A 24,087-nucleotide genomic window follows, 5' to 3' on the forward strand; every position below is an offset into this window, starting at 1 on the left:
GTGTGTAGTTCCATAGAAATAGTAGTATTATTAGTTCTATTTCTTTGAAAAATGCCATTGGAATTTTGATAGAGATTGCAATGTAGATTATTTGGGGTAATGACATTTTAACACTGTTGATTCTTTTGATCCATGAGCATGGAATAATTTTCCATTTATTTGTATCTTCTTCAATTTCTTTCATTAATGTCTTATAGGCTTTGATATACAGATAATTCACCATTTCATCACCTTGGTTAAATTTATTCCTAGGTATTTTATTGTTTTTGATGCACTTGTAAATGGGGTTGTTTTCTTTATTTTTTCTGATTTTTTTTATCAGTGTATAAAAATGAAACAGATTTTTGCATATGTATTTTGTAATCTGGAACTTTACTGATTTTACTTACAAGTTCTAATGGCTTTTTTGATGCAATCTTTAGGGTTTTCTTATATATAATATCATGTCATCTGAAAATAGTGACAGTTTTACTTCTTTCTGTTGAATTTGGATGTCCTTTGTTTTTCTTGCCTACCTGCTCTGGCTAGACTTCCAATGCTATGTAGAATAAAAGTGGTGAGAGTGAGCATCCTTGTCTTGTTCCTGATCTTAGAGGAAAGTCTTTCAGCTTTTTACCATTGGATATAACATTGGCTAGGGTGTTGTCATTGATTGCCTTTATTATGTCGAAGTATATTCCCTCTATGACCATTTTATTGAGAGGAACTTTTATAATAAAAGGATGTTGAATTTTGTTAAATGCTTTCTATGCATCTAATGGGATAATCATCTGATTTTTATCTTTTATTTTGTTAATGTGATATATAGCATTGATTGATTTGCAAATGTTGAACCATCCTTGTATCCCTGGAATAAATCCCATTTACCATAGTCTGAATCTTTTCATGTGTGTTGAAATCAATTTGCTAGTATTTTGTTGAAGATTTTTGTATCTGTGCTCATCTGGGACACTAGTTTTGGTATCAGAATAATACTGGCCTTATAAAATGAGTTTAAATGAAGGCCTTCCTCTTTGTTTTTTTTGAAATAGTTTGAGAAAAATTGGTATTAATTTTTCTTTGAATTTTTGGTATAATTCATCAGTGAAGCTCTCTGGTCTTGAACTGATGTTTGTTGGGTGACTTTTGATTATTGATTTAATCTCCTTACTAGTGATTTATTATTTAGATATATTAAAATAATAAATATCAGTGCTGCAAAGAAGTATGAATAGATTAATATTACAAATATTTTCAAACTACTTACTCTTCATTTATCCAACAAAATTTGTTTAGGCCATCTTATGTACCAGACACTATTCTGCATGCTAGGGAATACAGCAGTGAACAAGATAGAAAAAGATGTCTTCCCTCATGGAGTTCATAAATAAAGAAATAAATAAATAATTTAAAAGCTAAGTTAAATATTAAAGTACTAAAGAGGAAATACTGAAGCTGGAAAGAAACAGCCAGTGTTGGGATAGGGTAAATTATAGTGAAAGTGGTCAAGAATGCTTAACTGACAAGGTGATATTGAACAAAAACCAGAAGGAGATAAAAGGGCAAGCCTTGAAATTTAGGGGAATAGCAATCTAGGTAAAAGAGAAACATAAAGACTCAGAGGTGGGAGTGTGCTCAGGGTTTTCAAGCAATGGCAAGACTTCCAGTGAGGTGAGTGGCAGGAAATGAGGTGCAGGAGAGGAGGGCACAGGTTCTTCTCCATGCCGAACCCTAAGCAGTCTTTCCCAAGGCTGTATCCTGAGCCCATTACCCTCTTTCTCTGTATGCCACACGTTTACTGTCAAATCTATTCCCAAGACTTCACTGATCACAACTATATAATTTCTAGAAAGACTTTTTCAATATAAAAATAACAATCTGCACATTAACTTCAAGTAGCACAGTGTCTCAAAGTACTACTTATAATATTGTAAAGGTTAAAAGAGTACATTTTCATCCAAATATTAAAAGCTAATTACTTGAATTAAATATAAAGTAACAGAGTGATTTAGAGAGAGCATTAATGTATTGGAAAGCAACCTAATGTGTTTCAATTTTGATAACTAAATTGTGCAGATGAGCAGTCATCTCTGAATCCACTGTCATGATTAGCATTATAAGTAAACAGAACAGAGACTCATGGCATTCATTGTACTGCTGCCGATTTCAAGACTTTAGAAGTGAATAACTCAGAATTATTAAAGCAGATGGATATAAAACACAATGAGATACACCAAGTTATAAGGGGAGAGCATAAGAAAAAACTATATATATATATATATGGCTATAACTATATATATATATGGCTCCTAAATATGAGTGAGTCCATATATAGAGTTTAAAATTCTTAATCTCATATTTTTAAATTAAAATTACAAGTACAAATATCACTGGAATAAATAAGAAATTTAAACACAAAAAATGTACAGTTTGAATTACTTAGCCACTGTTATGTATGATATATTTCATTTTCCATTCAAGAATTTTTACATTTAGGGATTAGCCTTTATTCTGTGAACAACTGGAGAATTAAAACATACAAGTTAACCTTTCTGATACTAGAAATTAGCATTCATATCTATCACCATTTGCTTTGTTAAAAATTTACTGTCACTGCATTTATATTACCAGTAAATAAAAACCTATATAAATTAAACCATATCAAACCCTTAAATTATTCTATGTAACTTTTATTTTCTACATTTAGCATACAGAATAATTAAAATAGATTTGAAAGAAATCAAACAACATACTTTTATTTAACTATTAAAATGTTTTGATAATTTGTGTATATTCAACAGTATTAAATAATATGTATTTTTTGTGTGTATATTTCAACTAAATTGCAAATATCCCTTTTCATGCTCTAATATCAATGGTTTTTACAGAATTCTAACAAAGGAAAATAGTGCTTTAGATTCTCTATTTCTAAAGTATCTTTAAAATTCCATCAAGATTGCAAAAAAATATATAAAAGGACAAGAAAAGAGAGAAAAACTCATAGACACCTCAACAGTGTGGTGATTTTGGAGGGGGCAGGGATGGTGAAGTAGAATAACGTATATGGGCGATAAATGATGATGGATGAAGATCTGACTTAGGAGGGGTCAACACATAATATACAATGTATGGAAATGAGTTGTAGAATTGGGCACCTGAAACTTGTATAATTATGTTAACCAGTATCACCCAATAAATTCAACTAAAATATATTGCATAAATAGTTTTAAAATAATTTTGAAACTGTTGAATTATTTATTCATTGCATTCAATCAACTGTTACACAGATATAGAGCAGCCATGTTTTTTAAAAAATACATTTGTGTATTCCAAAATTAACTGGTAAAGTATACAAATTACATGTAGATAGAAGAATAGACAGTCAGGTAGACGGACAGCTGAACAAATGATGGGTAAATAGATAACATAATAACCCACTGCAATAATTTCTCTGTCTAGTTTGTTTTGAGAAAGTTAAAGATATAAATCTTTCTGACTCAGATTCATTATGAGACAGAACTCATTGTGAGAAAGAAAAAGTCACAGTTTCAAAGGGAGAACAGTGAGGTCTCCATTCTCTGATTCATTTGGTGGTAAATGAGTATTTCTTCTAAAAATGGTACACAAAATACAGAAGAAAAGAAGCATTTGAATTTCAATTCAGTTCTCCTATTTTTATTGCATGTGTCATTTTGGACAAATCATTTAATCTCTGTGAACTTGAGTTTCATCACCTTTAATATAGGAATAATAATATCTACCTTAAGTATTAATGAGGTAACCTGTGATAGCTCCATGGTAACTGCTTGTACATAGCAGGCACTCAATAAATATTAATAATGGGTGATTGTCCAATCAATGAAGGCATAGACATAAAACTCCTCTTTTTCATATTCATAAAGGTGCAGTGCTGATAGAGATTTCATCTTCTTGAAATATTCTGAAACATGACACAACCACACATGCCCTCTTAAGTTTCAGCTGATGGGATTTATGTTCTCAGGATGAAATATAGGCTGATTATTCATGAGGGAAGTGACATATTTGTTCTGCTCATAGATTAAAGATCAAGATGGATGATCTATATAAGGTATCTAGGATAGAATTATGATCAGCTTTGCAATGGTGTCCTTTATAGAAAATGGATGTTTTGAGAATGCAGTCTAATGCCCCAAATGAGAGCAAAATACGTTTAGACATGCTTTGCTTTTTGGCTTCAATGCTGTGCATACATTTCAAAAAACGGTCTCTTTTTATAGACACTCTAATCATTTTTTCTAATTCAGCTTGTATTTGTTGTTTACTTTGACCCTTTATTGTACAGATGAAGAGTGAGCAATCTTATAATAAAAACATTAATCTTCTGTTCCATCATGTGGAATTATCATTCGAACATAGCAGTTCTTTTTTCTATAAATAAGACCTTCAACTGACTGATTAATTAGGCTCACTGGCACAGGATATTATTAAATGAACTGTTACCTGCCTTTGGTACAAATACATAGAAGCTATTGAACCTGAGTTTGAAATGGACATAATTTTAATTGTATACACATATTTCTTTGGCTGAATCATAATTCATGAGAATCACTAAAATTGCAGTATTGTAAACATAATTTCTAATTATTTTAATAATTTAATCTAGTTGACTTTGAGACTGAATTCGTTGGTACAAATGGCACTCTGGCTATGTGTTCATGGTGATTTATGTTCTCCATTCAAATCACAAATGGAATCTCACCTGTGCTGCATCAGGTTCCAGAATAACTTCTTATTTATTAAAGAATCATTTCTTATGCACTAGAGTTTGGAAATTTAAGGAAATCAACTAGAGTTTGGGGAAAGAATATGAATTAATAACAATAATTTCATTCTGACAAATCTTTTTTTATTTGAAGAAACAAGGCCTCATTCATCCAGAAACTCTCAGTATATAACTTAAGTCAGCTGAGGCTCTGTCGTGCACTGCCGTGGTGGTATCTTTTGAACTGAATTGCATTTATGTATTTTAATGTCTTCCTCATCTCCAATCCTTACATTGTGGGTGGTAATTCCTTCATATAGCCTGCAAGTCCCTTTTCTATGTTCTAATAACCTATGCTGTCTCTTCTCTATCACTCCCTATTACCATAACCTACACTCTGACACAGTGAAGTGTCTCCTGGAGTCACAAATGTGTTCATGACCACATGTCCCTAACTACGGTTATTCTTCTATCTGGATGGAACTTCCTCCACTTCTTCACCCCAAAAGGTAGTCATCATTTTCCTGGGATTCTGCTCAATTGTCGGTTTCTTATTAATGCTTTACCCAACCCAGGCCAACATCAACCCTTCCCACTTGCCTCCTGTAATGGCTTTCTCACATTTTCATGAACAGCTCTCATTCTACCAGAATTATTTAAAAAACAAATAAACTATCTTTTCCTTTGGCACAGTGGTTCTCAATATCTAGTGGACATAAGCATCACAAGGACACTGTGCTAAAAATGCGGATTCCTGAGCCATAGCCTTCAGATTTAGAATCAGCTGTCGCCTGTAGGGGCCCAGACATCTGTAATTTTATTCGTCATGTTTCTGATTCAGAAATCCAGGACCATACTCTGTAAAAAACTACACTACTGTGAATAAACCAATGTATGGGCTATATCTTACTTGTTTTGAATATATAGGTTCAGAACAGTGACATTCAATGAATGTTTACTGAGTAAATGAGTAGTTTTAAAATCCCACATAATTTCTTTGTGAATAATTTGAAAACTGCCTGATAGTATAGCATGCTTATTTGTGACTGTGTTTATGGAATTTTAAGTAATGTTTAATGTCAATTTAAATGTTGCTACTGAACTTTGTCCTTGGTACTCTCTGTTTTTCAAAAAAAAAAAAAATTGAAAAGAACTTGGTAAAGAAATAGAAGACATGATAGGAAGTATAAATAATATGCTGGTTTTGAGAATTAGTATTCCAAATCATAGCTCCAAATTAACAATAGAAGTCTTTAAACAAAAAGGTTAACTGTCATAGAGATAAATGTACATTTCTGCATTTATGTTAAAAAAATCAATTGCAAAGATGCAAGATGGTGTTAGAAGTGGCTTGACAGCAGTTTATTTAGAAATAACTTAGGTTTGCAGTTGAAAACAAATCCAATAAAACCTAGTGATATTATATAGCCACTTAGGAAAACCACAAGGTCAGATGATGTTGAAGGGCTTTAAAGCAAGAAGCACAAAATGAAACAATGCCATTTCTCTGCTCTAGTCAACTCTGGTCTGATATAACATTTCTCAAGATCACTGTGCCACAATTTAAGATTGACACTTGGACCACTAGAATGGTATTAGAAGAGAGCAGTTAGGGCATTTAGTGAAATAGGAGTCACAATATAACAAAAGTTAAGAAAAACCATGTCCATCTATGCATTCACCTGGGGTACTTGCTTGTACTGGTACAAAATGTTGCTCAACAAACACAAAATATTAGTGTAATATAACAATAAGTAATTGTTACACTTGATCTTAGCCAAAAGGCTGAGAAGCAATCATAATAAGTAATTATTTAGGTCATGTCTTATGGTTTGGCTGGCGGTTTGCTCATCTACACTGGGCTTACCGAGATTTCTGTTTCAATTTTTGGATGGAGCTATATTTGGTCCCTGTATAGTTTGGGCTCCACAGGTGTTTCTACTAAAGCCCAGATGAGGGGTTCCTCAGCACCTACCTGGTGAAGCTCTTCTCATGGCTACAACAAGAGGGCAAGTGGGAAACATACAGCCTTCTTTGTGTGTAGGCTTAGATGTGGTATTATTCTGTTAGCTAAGGCAAGCTACGTGATAGTGAGGAGTCAGGAAAACATACTTTGCCTCTCATAGCCAAGAATGCACTCTCAAACTCTGAATTGATATTGATTGAAGGATATTATCTTCATGAAGAAAGGCTGGTATGTGGAAAAAAGCTAAGTGTATTATATAATATGTAGCTTCACAAAGCTGATTAGTGATCAAAGTATATAAATGAAGATTACAGGAAAGGAGGTGCTACTTCAGTTAAGAGTTTCTTAATAAGCTGCAGTATTAAGAAATAAAGTGTTTGAGAACAAATATGGTATTAGTAAGAAGAACTCAGTTTCTGGCACTGGACAGGAATCTGTTCAAAGCTTGGACCTTTTACTAAGTAAGCTATAAAGTCCTGGGCAAGATAAGCATCCTGAGTCCTAGTTTCTCCATTTGTAACATGAGGATAAAACTACCCACCTCATTTGATAATGTAAGCACCTGCATATCACAATTACTCTGTGTGGTAGCTATTACTATAAGAAACTTGGTACCTATTGTATTGGTCAAGTGTTTCTTACTTAGCTCTTCAAACATCTCTCTTGCTTTTTCTACACATTTTCTATAACCCAAGATAACTGAAAATTATATAATATATAATACAAGGCTACTGTTACTTATACAATAACTTCCCAAGTTACAAACATCTGACTTATGTACAATTTATAACAATGGAGCACCATAAGGGCTATTGGTAAGCAACTGCAGATGGACGTCAGTGAAAATGATACCTTAGAATTATTTGACTCCCATGGCATAGAACTAACCAACAAAGACCTTACAGAACTAGAGCAGCAGATGACAGCATTTAGGAAAGAAAAGAGGGGCCTGGAAACTCCAGAACTGAGCCTGATCAGGCAGTGGCGCAGTGGATAGAGTGTCAGACTGGGACACCAAGGACCCAGATTTGAAACCCCGAGGTCACTGGCTTGAGTGCAGGCTCACCAGCTTGAGCGTGGGGTTGCTGGCCTGGCTTGAGCATGGAATCATAGACATGACCCCATGGTCACTGGCTTAAGCCAAAGGTCACTGGCTTGAAACCCAAGGTCACTGGCTTAAGGTCAAGGTCACTGGCTTGAACAAGGGGTCACTCGCTCTGTTGTAGCCTCCCAGTCAAGGCACATAGGAGAAAGCAGTCAATGAACCACTAAGGTTCATTGCAATGAAGAATTGATGCTTCTCATCTCTCTCCCTTCTTGTCTGCCCTTATCTGTCCCTTGCTCTGTCTCTGTCTCTATCTCTGTCTCTGTCACACACACACACAAAAAAAAAAAAAAAGAAAAGAAAAGGCACCTGAGAACTAAAACTGTGTTCTACAAGAGAGCTGATGCTTTTCATATCATTGAAGTAGGAATGGCAAAGTTAGAGGAGCAAAATAATGGTACAGAGAGGTTCACCAAAGTTTATGGTACAATTACTGAAGGCCTGAGATGCTACAAGGCCATTTAGGATGACAAAAAGAAAAGGGCTATACAAACCTCCCTTGATGCTTGCTTTAAGGAATTGACTCCAGCAGCAGAATCAAATCCTGACTCTAACACCAGTCCCATTCTCTCTAAAAAGTCCATCATCCTCTGCATCATCCAATATAATTTAAGGTTGTATTTGAAAATGTTTAAGTATTTATATGCACAGGAAGGTAAAAATAAATACTATGTTAAGACAAACATCTATCTAAGTTTCATTTAATAAGTAAATGTACCTATTCCAACTTACATATAAATTCCAAATTACATTTAAATTCAACAGACCTACAGAAACTATCTTGTTCATAACCCAGGGACTGCCTGTATTTGGATGCCAAGTCCAAAAGCTCAAAGCCAAAATTGTTTTCTTTCATTGGGTATATTTTTGGTCCAGATGTCACTTAAGATAATATATAGTCAATGCATAGCATTGGCTTTCTAAAATACAAACAATTCTGAATATGAAACATCTGGTTGATGTTTTGCTATATACCTTCCTGTTTCTTGTTGAGGCATAATCCAGTTCTAAACTAAACTATGTAATTAGGAAAAATGACTGACATGCTGACATGTCTTGATCTTAACTAATAATTGAGCTTTACCCCTCCCCCCAATGCCTTCCTCCCTTCCCTCCAGGATTTGCTGTTCTGTTCTCTATAATGCTGTGTTATGTATATATAATTTCATTACGCTCTTTCCCTCTGGCGGGGAGGGGGTATGAGGAGAGAGGCGAAGGGGAAAACGAGGTGTGGGGAGATACATTCGGTGGGACACTTGAATCTATGTAAACACAAATTAAAATCATAAATAAATTAAAAAAAAATAATTAAAAAAATGAAAAAAAATTTGAGCTTTACTTTTGAGGTTTCAGTTACTAACTGGGATACTTCCTTAAGTTGTCTTGGGAGATTTGTCATTCAAATGACTAGGATAAATGGTTTTTCCAACTCCCTCTTTAGAGTCTTATATTAAATACTCTAATGGTAAATTTTTAAATAAAAATGAACTATTTAGGTATATAGTTTAGTAATCATCAAAATTAACCTTAAAATAATAAAAAAATTAAATACAATGATACATAATGAATAATTTGAGGAAACATAGTTTCTTTCCTAAAACTAACAATGGTTATCTAGATAATATCTATGTATCACATGTCAGATGAGAAAAACAACAAAAATAATGTGTAGAAAGAGCTGGAGTTTCATTCTGTTGAGATAAATTTAAATAATGCCGAATCCACTGTTTGATGCATGCAGAGGTCTGTAGAATGCATAAAAATACAGATAACTTGTAGAGCAACTGTGGGTGATATCTCAAATTCAATAACTGTCTTTAAATTCAATCTCATCATTGACTATAGTTTGAGACATAAGAGAATTGAATTACAAAATGAGGGTGAGTTACTTGATAGCAAATAGTGCCACTTAAATGAATAGGATAAGCTGTTATATACTCAGTATTATCACTTTTATTAAATTACTGGGTAACTGTAGTGCCTAACACAAGTTTTCATCAGATGGGTTTCTATAGATTCTTAGTATCACATTAAATTTATAGCCTAAAATTAATATAAAATAATTTTATTTTTTTCTTGAATAAACTTATCAGAGCCTTTTGGAAAGCATATAAATAACTTGTTATAGTCTTAGTATATTATTATATTAAATAGTATATTAAATGCATATGATCTCTGGCATGTCAGGTACATAACAGAAACCTGTTGAATCAATGGCTTGATTTAGATTTCAGACAGTTTTTATTAGGCTTTGTGTCTGAGGGCTCTGGAGTCAGCAAATACGATTTTGAATCCAACATTTACAACTTGAATGAACTTTGGAAAGTTATTTAATATTTTTCAGCTTTATTTTTTTTCTCTGTCTCAGCTGCTGTAAGGATCAAATGAGATGAAGTAGCCTAAATAAGCCTAATAATTAGCATAGCAGCTAGAACAAAGCTAATATCATTATTGTGAGTCATTAGTTCAGACTAGCCTCTGAACGACAGAGCTGTGGTTCCTATTGTGTGGGCTCTGAACCCTGAAGAGCTGTCATACAAAGAAATTCAGGAAGCCATTTATTTGCTGTATATTCTGCCCATCCCTCACCCCTTTTTTAGTACATAGATACTTTTGCATTAATAAAACAAAAATTCATTTAAGAACATTACTGTTTCCATACCCATTTCATGTTATAATTTATATGTTAAATTAACTGAAACTAATATGTAGAATTACTTGTTGCTAGGTGAGTGGTAAAGATTTTGGATGTTGTGCTGGATGTATTCCATTTGCCTCCTCACTTTTGCTCCTCTTTCCAGTCTGCCCTAAACCCTGCGATGACTAATGGCAACTCCATCTACTGCAGTGGTAGTCAACCTGGTCCCTACCGCCCACTAGTGGGCGTTCCAGCTTTCATGGTGGGCGGTAGCGGAGCAACCAAAGTATAAATAAAAAGATAGATTTAACTATAGTAAGTTGTTTTATAAAGATTTATTCTGCCAAAATTAGCAAAAATCCAACATAAAGTACTTGGTAAGTAATTATTACTATATGCTTTAACTTGCTGTAACTCTGCTTTATAAATTTTATAAAGTAAAGTTACTTCCCTACTTTATAAATCACCGTTACTGTGGAACCAGTGGGCGGTTAGAGAATTTTACTACTAACAGAGATACAAAAGTGGGCAGTAGGTATAAAAAGGTTGACTACCCCTGATCTACTGGGTATATTGTCTTCTGCCTCTGAATGAGTTCAGTCAATGGCATCAATGGTAGGAGACTGGAAGGAGAGAGGTAAGTGAGGTTAGAGTATTAACTTCCTGGAGGTTTCTTCTTGTGGGTTGGCCATGGCTACCATTCTGAATCAGCTCCTGACAGGAGACCTCTCTGATGGCTTTCTGTGTCTCCCTTTCATTCCCACTTTTGGTGGCAAACACCTGACCCCAAGAAAACTAGCCTCAGGGGACTACATTGTCCCTGTGGTTTCACTATCCTCTACCATTGAAAATAGTTTCTTTATTAAACTCTCCCCAAATTATTCAAATTGAAGAGTCTCATTTTCCCCCTTGCTGTGTAGACCCTAGTGTATAGACAGATACTTAAAAGGGTCTTCATCCTAGAAAACTTTGGAAACTATTGCCTTATATATCAAAGGGAGATGTATCTTGTTCCCTTGGCATATTCCTTCATTAATCTACACAAAAAAAAAAAAATAGAGGATACTCTTCATAGGTATGTGAGTGTCTCACCTGATTTATGCTTCAAGGGAAGTAAAGGCTTTCATTTTGATATTTTGCTTATTATATCAACCTGTAATTTAAAAAAAAATATACGGGAAAATTATAAATACTCAACTTTTTGCATCCAGATTAATTTGCTATTAGAATCAAAGGTCAGAATTGGTCTTTTGACTTTCATTTGCAATATTTTATTGGTTTCCAAATACTGTACATGGGAGTTATTCCTTCTACATCTATAATGTGGTTTGGTATAAATTCTTGCTTAAAATTTGGGCATTGAGTAAAACCAAGTGGTTGGTAAAACCTTGTGAATTTTTATAATTTCAGAAGATTGATCTCTCAAAAATGTTAATGACTTTGAAGAGTATATTAAACATGAGGTATCGGAACATGAATAGAATTTAATATTTGGTCCAATTAAAGGTGTAAATCATGGAACATAACTTGTCTTGAGGCAAAGATGTCAAGTAATTGAGTTCCCTTAGAAACTGCAATTTTAGTCTTGCTATTTGAAGCTTGTATAATAAATTCATCAATCTGTTTCTTTACTTTTTTCCCCTCATAGACACAGGGCAAGAGAAAATAATGGTTGGTGACCAGTTTTTGATGTCATTTAGTTGAGCTGCCTCTTAAGGAATATTTTGTGAAGTTCCTTTTCTGTTTCATTTGAAATTTTTCAGAACTAAAGATACCCTACAAGGGAAGTGGCGATTAATTAAAATTATGATAGCTTCTGAACTCCAGGTGAACCTTTATAGGGTTGTTACCTTGTGAACTTCCTTAGACTCTCTATTGAAGATGATATAATTATCCCATTTAGGCACCTGCCAGATTCTACTTTATAATTTCCACAAATTCTGTATTCACCTATGCTGACTAGTCAATTAAAAACAATTTTCTCTTAGGATTTTTATCTTTCATTCAGTTCTGCTAAGTCATACATACTCTATTGTCTTACATTCAAGATTCTAAATCACATTTCTTCTGATTTGGTCCATGATAATGGTAAAATAAATAGTCATATCACTTGTAAATGATAGAGAAATTTTATGTTCATCTTATTTTCTTTCATCTTATTTTCTTTATTCCATTTTTAGCAGCTTTCTATATTTGCCTCCATAAATCCAAATTATACTTTTTAAATTCCAATTAAAGAGATACTATTTGTAAAAGAAACAATTATAGACTAATTCTTATAGAAAAATAAACTTTGTCTCACTTCTGATTCTTAATACTTGACTATCCCTTAGTAATTGTTTCATTTATAGTTATTTAAATATATATATATATACAGCTTGAAAATAATTCTCTCAAATAAATTATTAGGAGTAAATATGAAAATGTATTTAAAAATTTAAAAAGATGTATACTGAATGGTGAGTGTACTTTCTGACACATATAATTATATTAATATAATAAATGCTTATTTTGCTGCACTGTTAATCTTACCTTCTGCTGGCACACTTGGATCATAATCTAAAAGTAGAGATTTAATAAATTATGTAATGAAATTTCTCAGTGTTTTTCCATTTAAATTATAAATTGGTATTATAGTTAAAAATTTTTGACCAGGCGGTGGTGCAGTGGATAGAGCATTGGACTGGGATGCAGAGGACCCAGGTTCGAGACCCCAAGGTCACCAGCTTGAGCATGAGCTCATCTGGTTTGAGCAAAAGCCCACCAGCTTGAACCCAAGGTCTCTGGCTCCAGCAAGGGATTACTCGGTCTGCTGAAGGCCCGCGGTCAAGGCACATATGAGAAAGCAATCAATGAACAGCTAAGATGTTGCAATGTGCAATGAAAAACTAATGATTGATGCTTCTCATCTCTATCTGTTCCTGTCTGTCTGTCCCTGTCTATCCCTCTCTCTGACTCACTCTCATTCTCTGTAAAAAATAAATAAATAAATAAATAAAGAATTTTCCCACAGAGAATTTTCTAAAATAACAGCATTAATTACATTCATTCATTAGTGCATTCATTTATTTTTATTTCATTTATTTAGCAGATCTTTATGAGGCCCTGTAGTGTGTCAGACACTGTACTAGTATTAAAAATGTTTTAACCAAAATAGATATTTTATAATTACTGAAATATAATTTCCATAATTATTGTAATACAGAATATGAGTGTTACTACAACAAATTTCATGACCTGCTTTCATTAATCTGTCTTAATTAGCACTAACATAATATCAAAACACAAATATTTTTGTCAGTAAATATAAAAAGTATAATTCTGAATATTGTCTTCTCTTTGAGAGAAGAGGACCTTGTTTTGAATCTCCCTAGTGTAGGTACATATTAAGTCTGATATTCATGTATTCAGCAATCATCTATTCACAATAGCCTATGAAATGCTCCATGTTAAATACTGAGAATGACCTGAGGTAGAGCAGACAAGGATTCTGGGAAAGTAGAAAGGGTGATAAGGGATATGTATGTACAGAGATGATCCCAATATAAGATGAGAGAGGAAGTGCCATGGAGAAATAAAGATAGGGTGCTATTGGAATTCAGGAGAAAAAGAGGGTTATTCTTAAATAAAGAATTAAGAAATGATCTTTTTTTTAAAAAAAAATGAGGTAGATTTTGAGTTAGACCTAGAAGGTGGGAAGAATTTAACTGAAATTAAATAGAAAACTGAAAGGTTCATAAAGGGAGAAAAGAAGGTAGCAGAGACATAAAAAAATGTTCTTTCACATATAAATCATACTTTATAAAAACAAGACAATTTTTTTCCAAAATTATTCTATATTGCTATTACTTTTTAAATGTAATTATTATCAATTATTCTAGTATTCACTTTTTGAATATTCAGAAATAAGTGATCTTAATTCCCAGTTTTTTCTTCTTCTTTTTCTCTTACAGTCTGTTAAGCCCATTTAAATTAATAGGAAGAAAGGTGTAGAAAAGTTTCTCACTTTCAAAAATTATTCTAAAAATCTCTATAAGTTGAATGTAATGCTACAAAGCTAGCTTAAGAAATTATTTTACTATATTTTAGTTGTGTTTTTAAATTTTTTTTCTACCAAATAGTTACTGAAACAAGTTAAATCATTTTATCATTATTCTTTATGTATTAAATAACAGTGATGAATTAGAAATTTAATTGAAAATATTAGTAGTTTTATTTTTTTTAAAGATTTTATTTATTGATTTTAGATATAGGAAAGAGAGAAAGGCACGGGAGGAGCAGGAAGTATCAACTCATCAGTGGTTGTTTCTCACATGTTCCTTGACCTGGCAAGCTCAGGGTTTCAAACCAGTCAACCTCAGCATACCAGGTTCATGCTTTATCCACTGCTTCGCCACAGGTCAGGCTTAGCAGTTGTTTTAAATATGAAGTCAAATTGCATATACTGTTCTTTTCAGTGTCTTTGATGTGATGAAAAATGTTCCTCAACAGCTGTTCTGTGTTCCAATATGTTCTTAGGACAATTAAGATATTACCCATAGTAAAAGCTCGCAGTTCATGATGTCTTTTCTTTTAACCAACTATAAATTCACCAACTGCTCAAAGTTGAAGATAGTCATTTCCATAATGATATGGTATGCTTAGCTTTAAAGGTATCAGTCCAAACTCTTCATTCTCTTAACTGCCTACAGTATTCTCTTTGAAAAGAATTGCTGTTCATCCCTTTTACTTTGCTGTCCTTCAGGCTGTGGCAAAAGCATACCTCTGCAAAAAGAGTGTATTTCTTTAACTCAATTATCACCTCACAGTTGTTTGTCTCTTTGCCAGTTTCTCTCCTCCAAATATTGCTTGAAAAATCATACAAATGTCTTTGGGTGCCTATAAAACTGATTGATAAATGATCAATTCTATAATGATTTTGTGACAATGAGTTATACTGATTTCTATCAATCACAAATAGGGAGAATTGCCTAATGGTCTAAGGCAAGGGTCCCCAAACTACGGCCTGCGGGCCGCATGCGGCCCCCTGAGGCCATTTATCCGCCCCCCCGCCGTACTTCCGGAAGGGGCACCTCTTTCATTGGTGGTCAGTGAGAGGAGCATAGTTCCCATTGAAATACTGGTCAGTTTGTTGATTTAAATTTACTTGTTCTTTATTTTAAATATTGTATTTGTTCCTGTTTTGTTTTTTTACTTTAAAATAAGATATGTGCAGTGTGCATAGGGATTTGTTCATAGTTTTTTTTATACTCCGGCCCTCCAACGTTCTGAAGGACAGTGAACTGGCCCCCTGTGTAAAAAGTTTGGGGATCCCTGGTCTAAGGACTCCTGCTCTTCCATGAAATCTGAAACTAAGTAAAATTATTTTTCAGAAAAATATTTTTGATTGATTTTTCTAAAAATACATATATTTTATTTTAAGTTTATTCATCACTGCAAAAAATAAAAACAACCCAAATATCCTTCAACTGGTGAATAAAAAAACTGGCAACAAAGCACTACACAATAATAAAAAGAAACACAACACTGAAACACACAATATAAATAAATATCACCTACATTATGCTAGATAAAGAAACCAGACTCAAAAGGCCATATATTGTAATGCTTTATATTACTTATATGACATTCTGGAAAAGACAAAATGGTAGTGACAAAAGGTATGTCATGGTTTCCATGGCCTGGGTTAAACAGTTGTCTATAACAAGCTATAAGAAAACATCCTGAACTGATTAAAATGCCCTATATCTTAATTTTGGTGGTTTGCATTTGCCAAAATCATAGGACTATACCCTCAATGGGCAAAATTTACTGTATGTAAATATACCTAAATAAATCTTATTTTAAAAAAGTAAAAATTAATTTATATCACTAATTTTAACTCAATCTAACAAGGTATATGCAACAATCATTTAGAGACCCATAGAAAGGAAAATAATTCTTGATTCATTAAGGTGTTTTATGAATTTTTCACTTATCAGAGCATTTATATTTTGTATTCCAAATAAAAATTACATTTTAGGAAAAAAAAATAACTACATTGAACAAGAAACTTGTTTTCATTGTTGTCTTAATCATAAATTCACCAAAATAATCTTTAACACTTTCATTAAATACAGGCTTGTTAATGAGTTGACTGGTTTTGTTAATCATATCATCTGGTCTTAAAATAACTACACTACTGTTTCATTATTAACAATTGCAAATTATTATCTTTTACCTCTCACAGTCTAGTAAGCAACATTTTAACTCAAACAGACAATGAAGAAAAAACCACTACTAGAAACTCTCATATAACATAACTGAAATTCAGATACAAGAAACAAAAAGCAACATTAGAAATAATCCTCTGGCCCTGGCTGGTTGGCTCAGCATCAGCCCGGTGTGTGGAAGTCCTGGGTTTGATTCCTGGTCAGGGCACACAGGCTAAGTGACCATTTGCTTCTCCACCCCTTCCCCTCCTGCAGCCATAGCTTGAATAGTTGGATAAAGTTGGCTCTGGGTGCTGAGGATGGCTCCATGGCTTGGCCTCACATGCTGAAATAAGTTGGTTGCCGAGCAACAGAGCAGCAGTCCCAGATGGGCAGAGAATCACCCTGTAGGGGCCTTGGCCAGGTGTATTCCCATCCCGGCGCATGCGGGAGTCTGCCTCTCTGCCTCCCCGCCTCTTACTTAATAATAATAAAAAAAGAAATAATCTTGGGAAGGATGCTTTAGACAGCAAATGCCTTACCTTTGCGTTTGAGTGGCATAGCTGTTATCATATGTCTCATAGGTCTGGTCATCATATTCACCCCCGTAGCCATCATCATACCCCTGAGGCAGAAAATGGTAGAAATATCTATTAATCAATTTGATTAATTGTGATGTTTTTCCTTTATGAGATTTTATATAATGTGACCTTGATTTAGATTTTATCTTTGATTATTTATATTTATACTTTATCAGGTTTTACTAGATTAACAATTTCCACGTAACTTTGAATAATATTTTATGGATTGGATATTATTGTTTAAGTTAAACTCAGTATATCATTGATGTAGCAAAACCTACTATAGGATATACTCAAAATTTTGATCCATACTAATGAAGATAATTTAAGAAAATCAAAATAAATTTTTTCTTTGAAAATATTATGGGTAAAAACAATTGTGATAACCTAATGGTAGTGCTAACCTTTTTGTTACAACCTCACTGGGCGATTTCTTCTTCCCTTTATAAGAAATCATAATTAGAATTAAAAACTATAAAATTTTGATCCCTTAAACTGTAGTTAACTTTCGTAAAACTGATGTAGTTATTATTGCTAAAAGAGAGAGAGAGAGAGAGAGAGAGAGAGAGAAAGGAAGGAAGAGAAAGAAGACTTTATTTTGTTGTGCATTCTATGGTGTTTAAATCCCACAAATAAAATAATGTTGTGTGGTGAGTTTGATTACCTGACTAAATTAATGCTAACAAAGCTAATGTGGGTTTTTCATTGCAGAATGTGCAAGCAAGCTAGCAATTATCCACTCTAGTTATCAATCACTCTGTGAGTGATTCAGTTTTATTTCCCTTTGTGGTCATTGGCTTGACTCTAAACCCTAGCCATTCATCTCGATTACTCTCTATTTTTGAAAAACCTTTAGTTTGTCTGCCTCTGGACCTTTGCTGATGTGTTTCTTTCCTGGGAATGGACTTCTATACACTCCACCAATCCATAACTTCATTCAAGTCTAGAGGCCTATAAATCTCTTTCTTTATTTTATTTGGGAACTTAATAAAAAATATTTAGATCTAAAAGTTTCCACATTAATCTTGGCTAAGACCTTCGAGCTTATTTAATCTAAAGATTAATATTTTTCATAAAATTAAGAAACTTTTAAAAATATTATTTCTTTATTACTTCTCCATCTGCTTTATCCTTATATATAATGCTATTATTTATATATGAGGTTTTCTGAGTCAGACTTTGAGTTCTTCAGTTTTTTCATTCATGATTTCCATCTCATCATATTTTTACTCTGCAGTTGGGATAATTTCCATCTGTTGAAGTGCTACTGAATTAAAGGTCATTTCATATCAGATAATCTTCAGGGAGTTTTTCCTGCTCTTTCCAAGTATATGGCAACTCTCTGCCCTCCGAATTCTAATAGCCTGTGTTTTGTTTTTCTCATAGGTACTTAGATTGTCTAAACATATACTGTATTATTTCTACAATTTTTTCTCTTTGTAGAATTTAAGCTCCTGAAAAGCGAGAACTATATACTTGTAGTGCTTAGCATAGTGTATTCCAGAGAGTATTTGCTCAATAAATTTGTATTGAATTTTTAAATTATCACAAAGAAACTATTCTCATTCAGTGTAGATACGGATTGTCTCAAATCGATCATCACTAAAAGAGAAACATTTCATATGATGATTATATAGTAGCAGAGCCTGTATTTATAAAGGATAGCTTTACCATTTGGTCTGTGGAAGACTTATAGTTTTCTCATTCACTTACACTTTTATTTATTTTTAAGTCTTACAAGAAAATACACAGACTAGATAGGAATTCTTGAAATTTTCATTTATGTTGACAAGTAAAATGAAAGAGAAACATTAAATAGGTATGTCAGAACTTTATTCATTTGTCAGTTATGTGAACAACTTTGTTCTGAATTGGACAATGTTTTTCACATACTAGAAAAATATTTCTCAATTTTGTGTTCCAGTTACAGTATAAAGGGTATACACATAACATTCTTTTAAGTTAAAGTGGCATTATTAAGATTTCCCCATAGTTTTCTTGACTCTGTATAATCAGTGTAACAGACGATTACGTCCCAGCTTTTAATATTTTCAGTATCTGGCCCTGACTGGATGGCTTAGTGGTAGAGCATGGGCCTGGTATATGGATATCCTAGATTCTATTTCCAGTCAGGGCACACAGGAGAAGTGACCATCTGCTTCTCCACCCTTACCCTCTACCCTTTTCACAGCCATGGCTGGATTGGTTCCAGCGAGTTGGTCTTGGGCATTGAAATGGCTCCATGGCCTCTACCTTAGGTGCTAAAAAAATGGCTTGGTTGCTCAGCAACGGAGCAACAGCCCCAGATGATCACAGCATCATCCCCTAGTGTGTTTGCCCGGTGGATACGGGTTGGGGTGTATATGAGAGTCTGTTTCTTGGCCTCACCTCCTGTCACTAAAGTAAAAAATATATATTTTTTTAAATGTAGAATTTTCAGTACCTGTGGTGTAAATACTTTTACCATGGCAAATTTCAAGCTATCAACACGATGTACTTAGAAACATTTGGAAAGAGATAAATAGTAGAACACCATTATATATCATTTTGGTTAGATAGAGCAAAGATTGTAACAATTAGATAATAATGAGTTTTCAAATGTTAGCTCTCTTTGTCTTTAATATAATTAATTTAAATTTGCGTTTATGTAATTTAACTTCTTTTTCTTCTTTTTGAAGTGAAAGGAGGGGAGATAGACAGACTCCTGCATGCGTCCCAACTGGGATCCACCCGGTAACCCCTGTCTGGGGCCAATGCTCTGGCCACCGAGGCCATGCTTGCAACCAAGATATTCTTAGCACCTGAGGCAGAGGCTTCCTAGAGCCATCCTCAGCACCCAGGGCCAATTTGCTTCAATGGAGCCATAGCTGTAGGAGGGGAAGAGAGAGAGAGAGAGAAAGAGAGAGAGCCAGAGAGAGAAGAAGGTGGAGAAGCAGATGGGCGCTTCTCCTGTGTGACCTGACAGAAATCAAACCCAGAACATCCACACGCTGGGCCGACACTATGACACTGAACCAACCGGCCAGGTCCTGTAATTTAATTTTTAATAACGGCTGCATCTAACAATCAATTCACAGAATTTTTGAAAATAATATTACATGAGATTTTATTATTTTTTATTTATTTATTTATTTTAGAGAGGGGAGAGAGAGAGAGAGAGAGAGAGAGAGAGAGAGAGAGAGAGAAGGGGGAGGAGCAGGAAGCATCAACTCCCATATGTGCTTTGACTAGACAAGTGCAGGGTTTTGAACCAGCGACCTCAGCATTTCAGGTCGATGCTTTATCCACTGCGCCACCACAGGTCAGGCTACATGAGATTTTATGAGCTAGCACAAGTCAGTTGTAGCACATTACTGCTCTTGGCCCACTAGAGGAGATGGACAGAGACATAAAAATTAAAATACCAATGGAACATGTTTCAATAGAGAAGCACCCACTGCTATGGTAACATTGGAAGAAATGCCTAAATCTTTCTGAGAATTTTAAGGACAATTTCTCAGGGAAGGCCTTGAGATGGTTATTTGTACATAAATATTTATTTTCTAGGTGGACAAGTGGTTGTGTGAGAGCATTCCAGTTTCCAAGAGCATCAAGTGTAAATGCATTACAACATGAAAGAAAGCCCTGTGTCTGATGGACTGCTAGTAGTTGGATCTATAGCTCAAAGCACGGAATTCCTAAGAAATAAGGCATTTGGGCTAAAGAAATAAGTAGGAGAGTTCTGGAGTGCTTCTCTCTAACATAGTAGGAGTTTATATGTAGCCTGTAGACAAGAAGCCATGGGACAATTTCAAGCAGTGGAGTGGGAATATACAGATCTCCATTTCATAAATCCCATTTGACTCTTTAAAAGAAATTTCAAGCATTTTGAGCGTAGGCCTCATTTTTTTTACCTCTACTTTCTTGAATTTGTTAATCGTAGTCACTATAAAAGCCTTGGATAATAACTCCAACAATTGAATCACCGGTGCCTTTATTTTTTTTTCTTGTTTTTTGTTGATTTTATGTGTTTTTAACACATGTAATTTTTCACTGAACTCTTGATACTGTGCATGGAAACTTGTAGGGGATTCATCTGATGGTATTTCTTCCACAGGATTAAGTGCTCCCCTGGCAGGCAGTGAGGGTAGCGGCTGATGACCTTGATGCCATGGAGAGGTGGTTTTAGAATATTGGATATAAGGAGTTTGAAGCTCAGAGTCTAGGCTAGAGCTAGAGCTCTGGCAGTCATCAATATATGGCTGGCAATGGAAATAACAAACATTATTCAGTGTATACTGAGAAGAGAAACTTAGGCTACCTGAAGCTCAACACAAACACACTATTATAAACCCCTCTTCCCTTCCTTAATCGGTCTTTTTATCACTAGGAAGTGAAGACATAAACATCAGCTGTAATATATATAATCATATTTTCTATAAAAGTCCTCACTATAAGAAGCAAGTTAGTCTTAAATTTATATACACTGCTCACAAAAATTAGGGGATCAGGGACCGTGCAGATACTTGAGTACTTTCAGCCTTTTGTACAGCGCATTTTCACCAATGAAACAAAAATCGGTTTTGCATCTCATTTGCATAATCAAACAACTTTCCTTGACTTGCTGTTTGATTTTCTGATGTTCTTGTTTAATAATAAAAAAAATCAAATGCTTCTTTTCTTTTAATCACTTCATATTCATTTTGAAATATCCCTTAATTTTTGTGAGCAGTATATATAAAAAAATGCTATTGCTTGAAAGGCCTGTTGTATAATCCCCATGCAAACATATATACTTAACATTGGCCTGTGAGAATCTTTTGGCTGTATATGTATGTACACTGACCACAGACACCAAATGAAAACATTCTGACCAAGAATGGGAACATGAACAGAATATGTATTAAATTTCCTCTAGATAAAGAATTTTTTAAATCGTCATTTATAGAATTTTAAAAGTTTTCTCGTAACTCAGAAAAGAAAATCATCACAAAATGGTTTATTACATCTCTTACCACACATTTTGAGACCATGTTTCTAAAATATGATGTTACTGACAATTGGGCTAATAATTATGAATTTTCTTTTTTGAAAAAGTTAGGTTAGACCATATAAAATTGCCATTTTTGTACATGTATTTGAACTATAGTTAAACCTAATACAGATATTAGAACCTATAAAACTGACTTGTTTTTGTCAGCTAAAGAGAAGTAGAATATCTTGTGATGTACGTTATTGTGACTTCCAAAAGAAAATCGTTTGAAAGTTTAAATGACATAGAATGTCATCCTGATTCTGTTTTATACCCACACTTTCTTGGAGGACTTTTAAATTTAACAGGCTTTAGTGACAGATTTAGCATTTGATCATTATTCTCATTTTGGGTTTTTATTTCCTGTAAAAGGTCAGTGGGTATTAAAATAAAAGGAAATAATGTGGAATTTTCTAATACAATCAAGAAGAAAAAAATAAAGTCAAGTGTGCAATCAAGAATTATAAAATATTCCAGAATTAAGTAATTTAATTATGGGGGCCAATATCATAAATTTGTCACCCAAGCATTAAAATACTAGGTACAGAAGCACTTTGCAAATGCTGTCCTTTAATGTCATTGAATATAATTAACAGGTCAGATAGGAACTTGACATTTAACTTTCTTTATGAAGTGTGGTTAATTCTTATAAACACATGTTCCCTTCTTAATGAAACCAGAAAATGTCTAGCATGCCCTCCTCATATATATAACCTCTTGTTATTACAAAAGCACTTCATTGTAATAATTTAAACTTTAAAACACATCATGAAATATTATTAAAATAAAAACTAAACACACAGTGTTAATGTTTTAATAGTCATTATACCCTTAGGATGTAAATGATCAATGTTTACAACAAGTATGTGTTTGATCATGAATTATTTATACTTTATGTTTCTTTAAAGTTTTATTTTAGGTGAATATTTCTCTACATTTTTATCATACATTTTTGGATTATTATACATTTAGCTTTCCATAAAATAGAAAGGATTTCAATAGTGGCTTCCACCTCTTTTTCTCACTGAAAGAATGACTACCTATTATGGACTGCTGGCTGGTTTGGAACAGCATGACAATGGATGCCTCCCAACGTGTAGCTTTTGTTACTGAAGCAGTAGGTCAGCTCACTCACTCACTGTGGGAAGTCATTAGCTGTTTAAAACCATATTATAGCATGAGGGTCCACCCCGCCAGTGAGAAATCACTGCACCTAATAGTCTAGCTCTGCAATGAGGCAACATTTCTTTTTTCTGAAAGTTTTCTGTGGATAACAATGAGTAAGTCTCTAATAAGGAAAAAAGTACTCTATTACATCTTCATCTCCTGGGTAGACTGTAACTATTAAATATTTTCCCCATATAAATATACACTCAACGTGAAGGCTGAAAATGGCCTATTCCTGATTCTAACTTCTTTGGAAATTAAAAGCTCCCAAGGACCTGCAGGACCATCTCCGACAACCATGCACATGTGTATGCTTTGCTTCAAAATTAATCTTGGGGGAGGCTGATTCTCATTTTTTAAAGCAGCCCTGTGAAAGCAAATAACAAACCTCAGCATATACACATGGAAGTTATATATATTTGAAGATCAAATTAATAATATTCCATTCCACTGAACAAGATTTGGATCCATATACAACAAGCATGTATTAGGAGAGCACTAAGTGACAATACATGAATTGCTTATAGACACAGAATTTCATGAGAAAATGAGATCAACCCTATAAGAAATGTTCTGTGCCTTTACATTTATTTTACACATTTGGAAATAATTTCATGAGGCCATAGCCTATCAGCAAGAAATCTGGCCAGAATTCAAGTCCAATCTCTGAGTCTAGTGCTTAATCTCTAGTTGTTTTACTAAAGG

At 33.8% G+C, this 24,087-nt stretch overlaps 1 protein-coding gene and 1 pseudogene across 2 annotated transcripts in view; both read right to left on the bottom strand.

Moving 5' to 3' along the window:
- The window catches only part of KHDRBS2 (KH RNA binding domain containing, signal transduction associated 2), a 610,850-nt gene that overhangs the window by 42,300 nt on the left and 544,463 nt on the right, over positions 1-24,087 (bottom strand). For both annotated transcript variants that reach the window (XM_066252986.1, XM_066252985.1), the window contains one exon: positions 17,166-17,248. In XM_066252986.1, the coding sequence (XP_066109083.1) occupies positions 17,166-17,248 (83 nt within the window). The remainder of the gene's footprint in view (positions 1-17,165; positions 17,249-24,087) is intronic.
- Positions 6,369-6,520, bottom strand: LOC136321471 (U2 spliceosomal RNA; annotated as a pseudogene).

This window comes from Saccopteryx bilineata, chromosome 1 (genome assembly GCF_036850765.1).
Source record: "Saccopteryx bilineata isolate mSacBil1 chromosome 1, mSacBil1_pri_phased_curated, whole genome shotgun sequence".
Classification (NCBI taxonomy): domain Eukaryota; kingdom Metazoa; phylum Chordata; class Mammalia; order Chiroptera; family Emballonuridae; genus Saccopteryx; species Saccopteryx bilineata.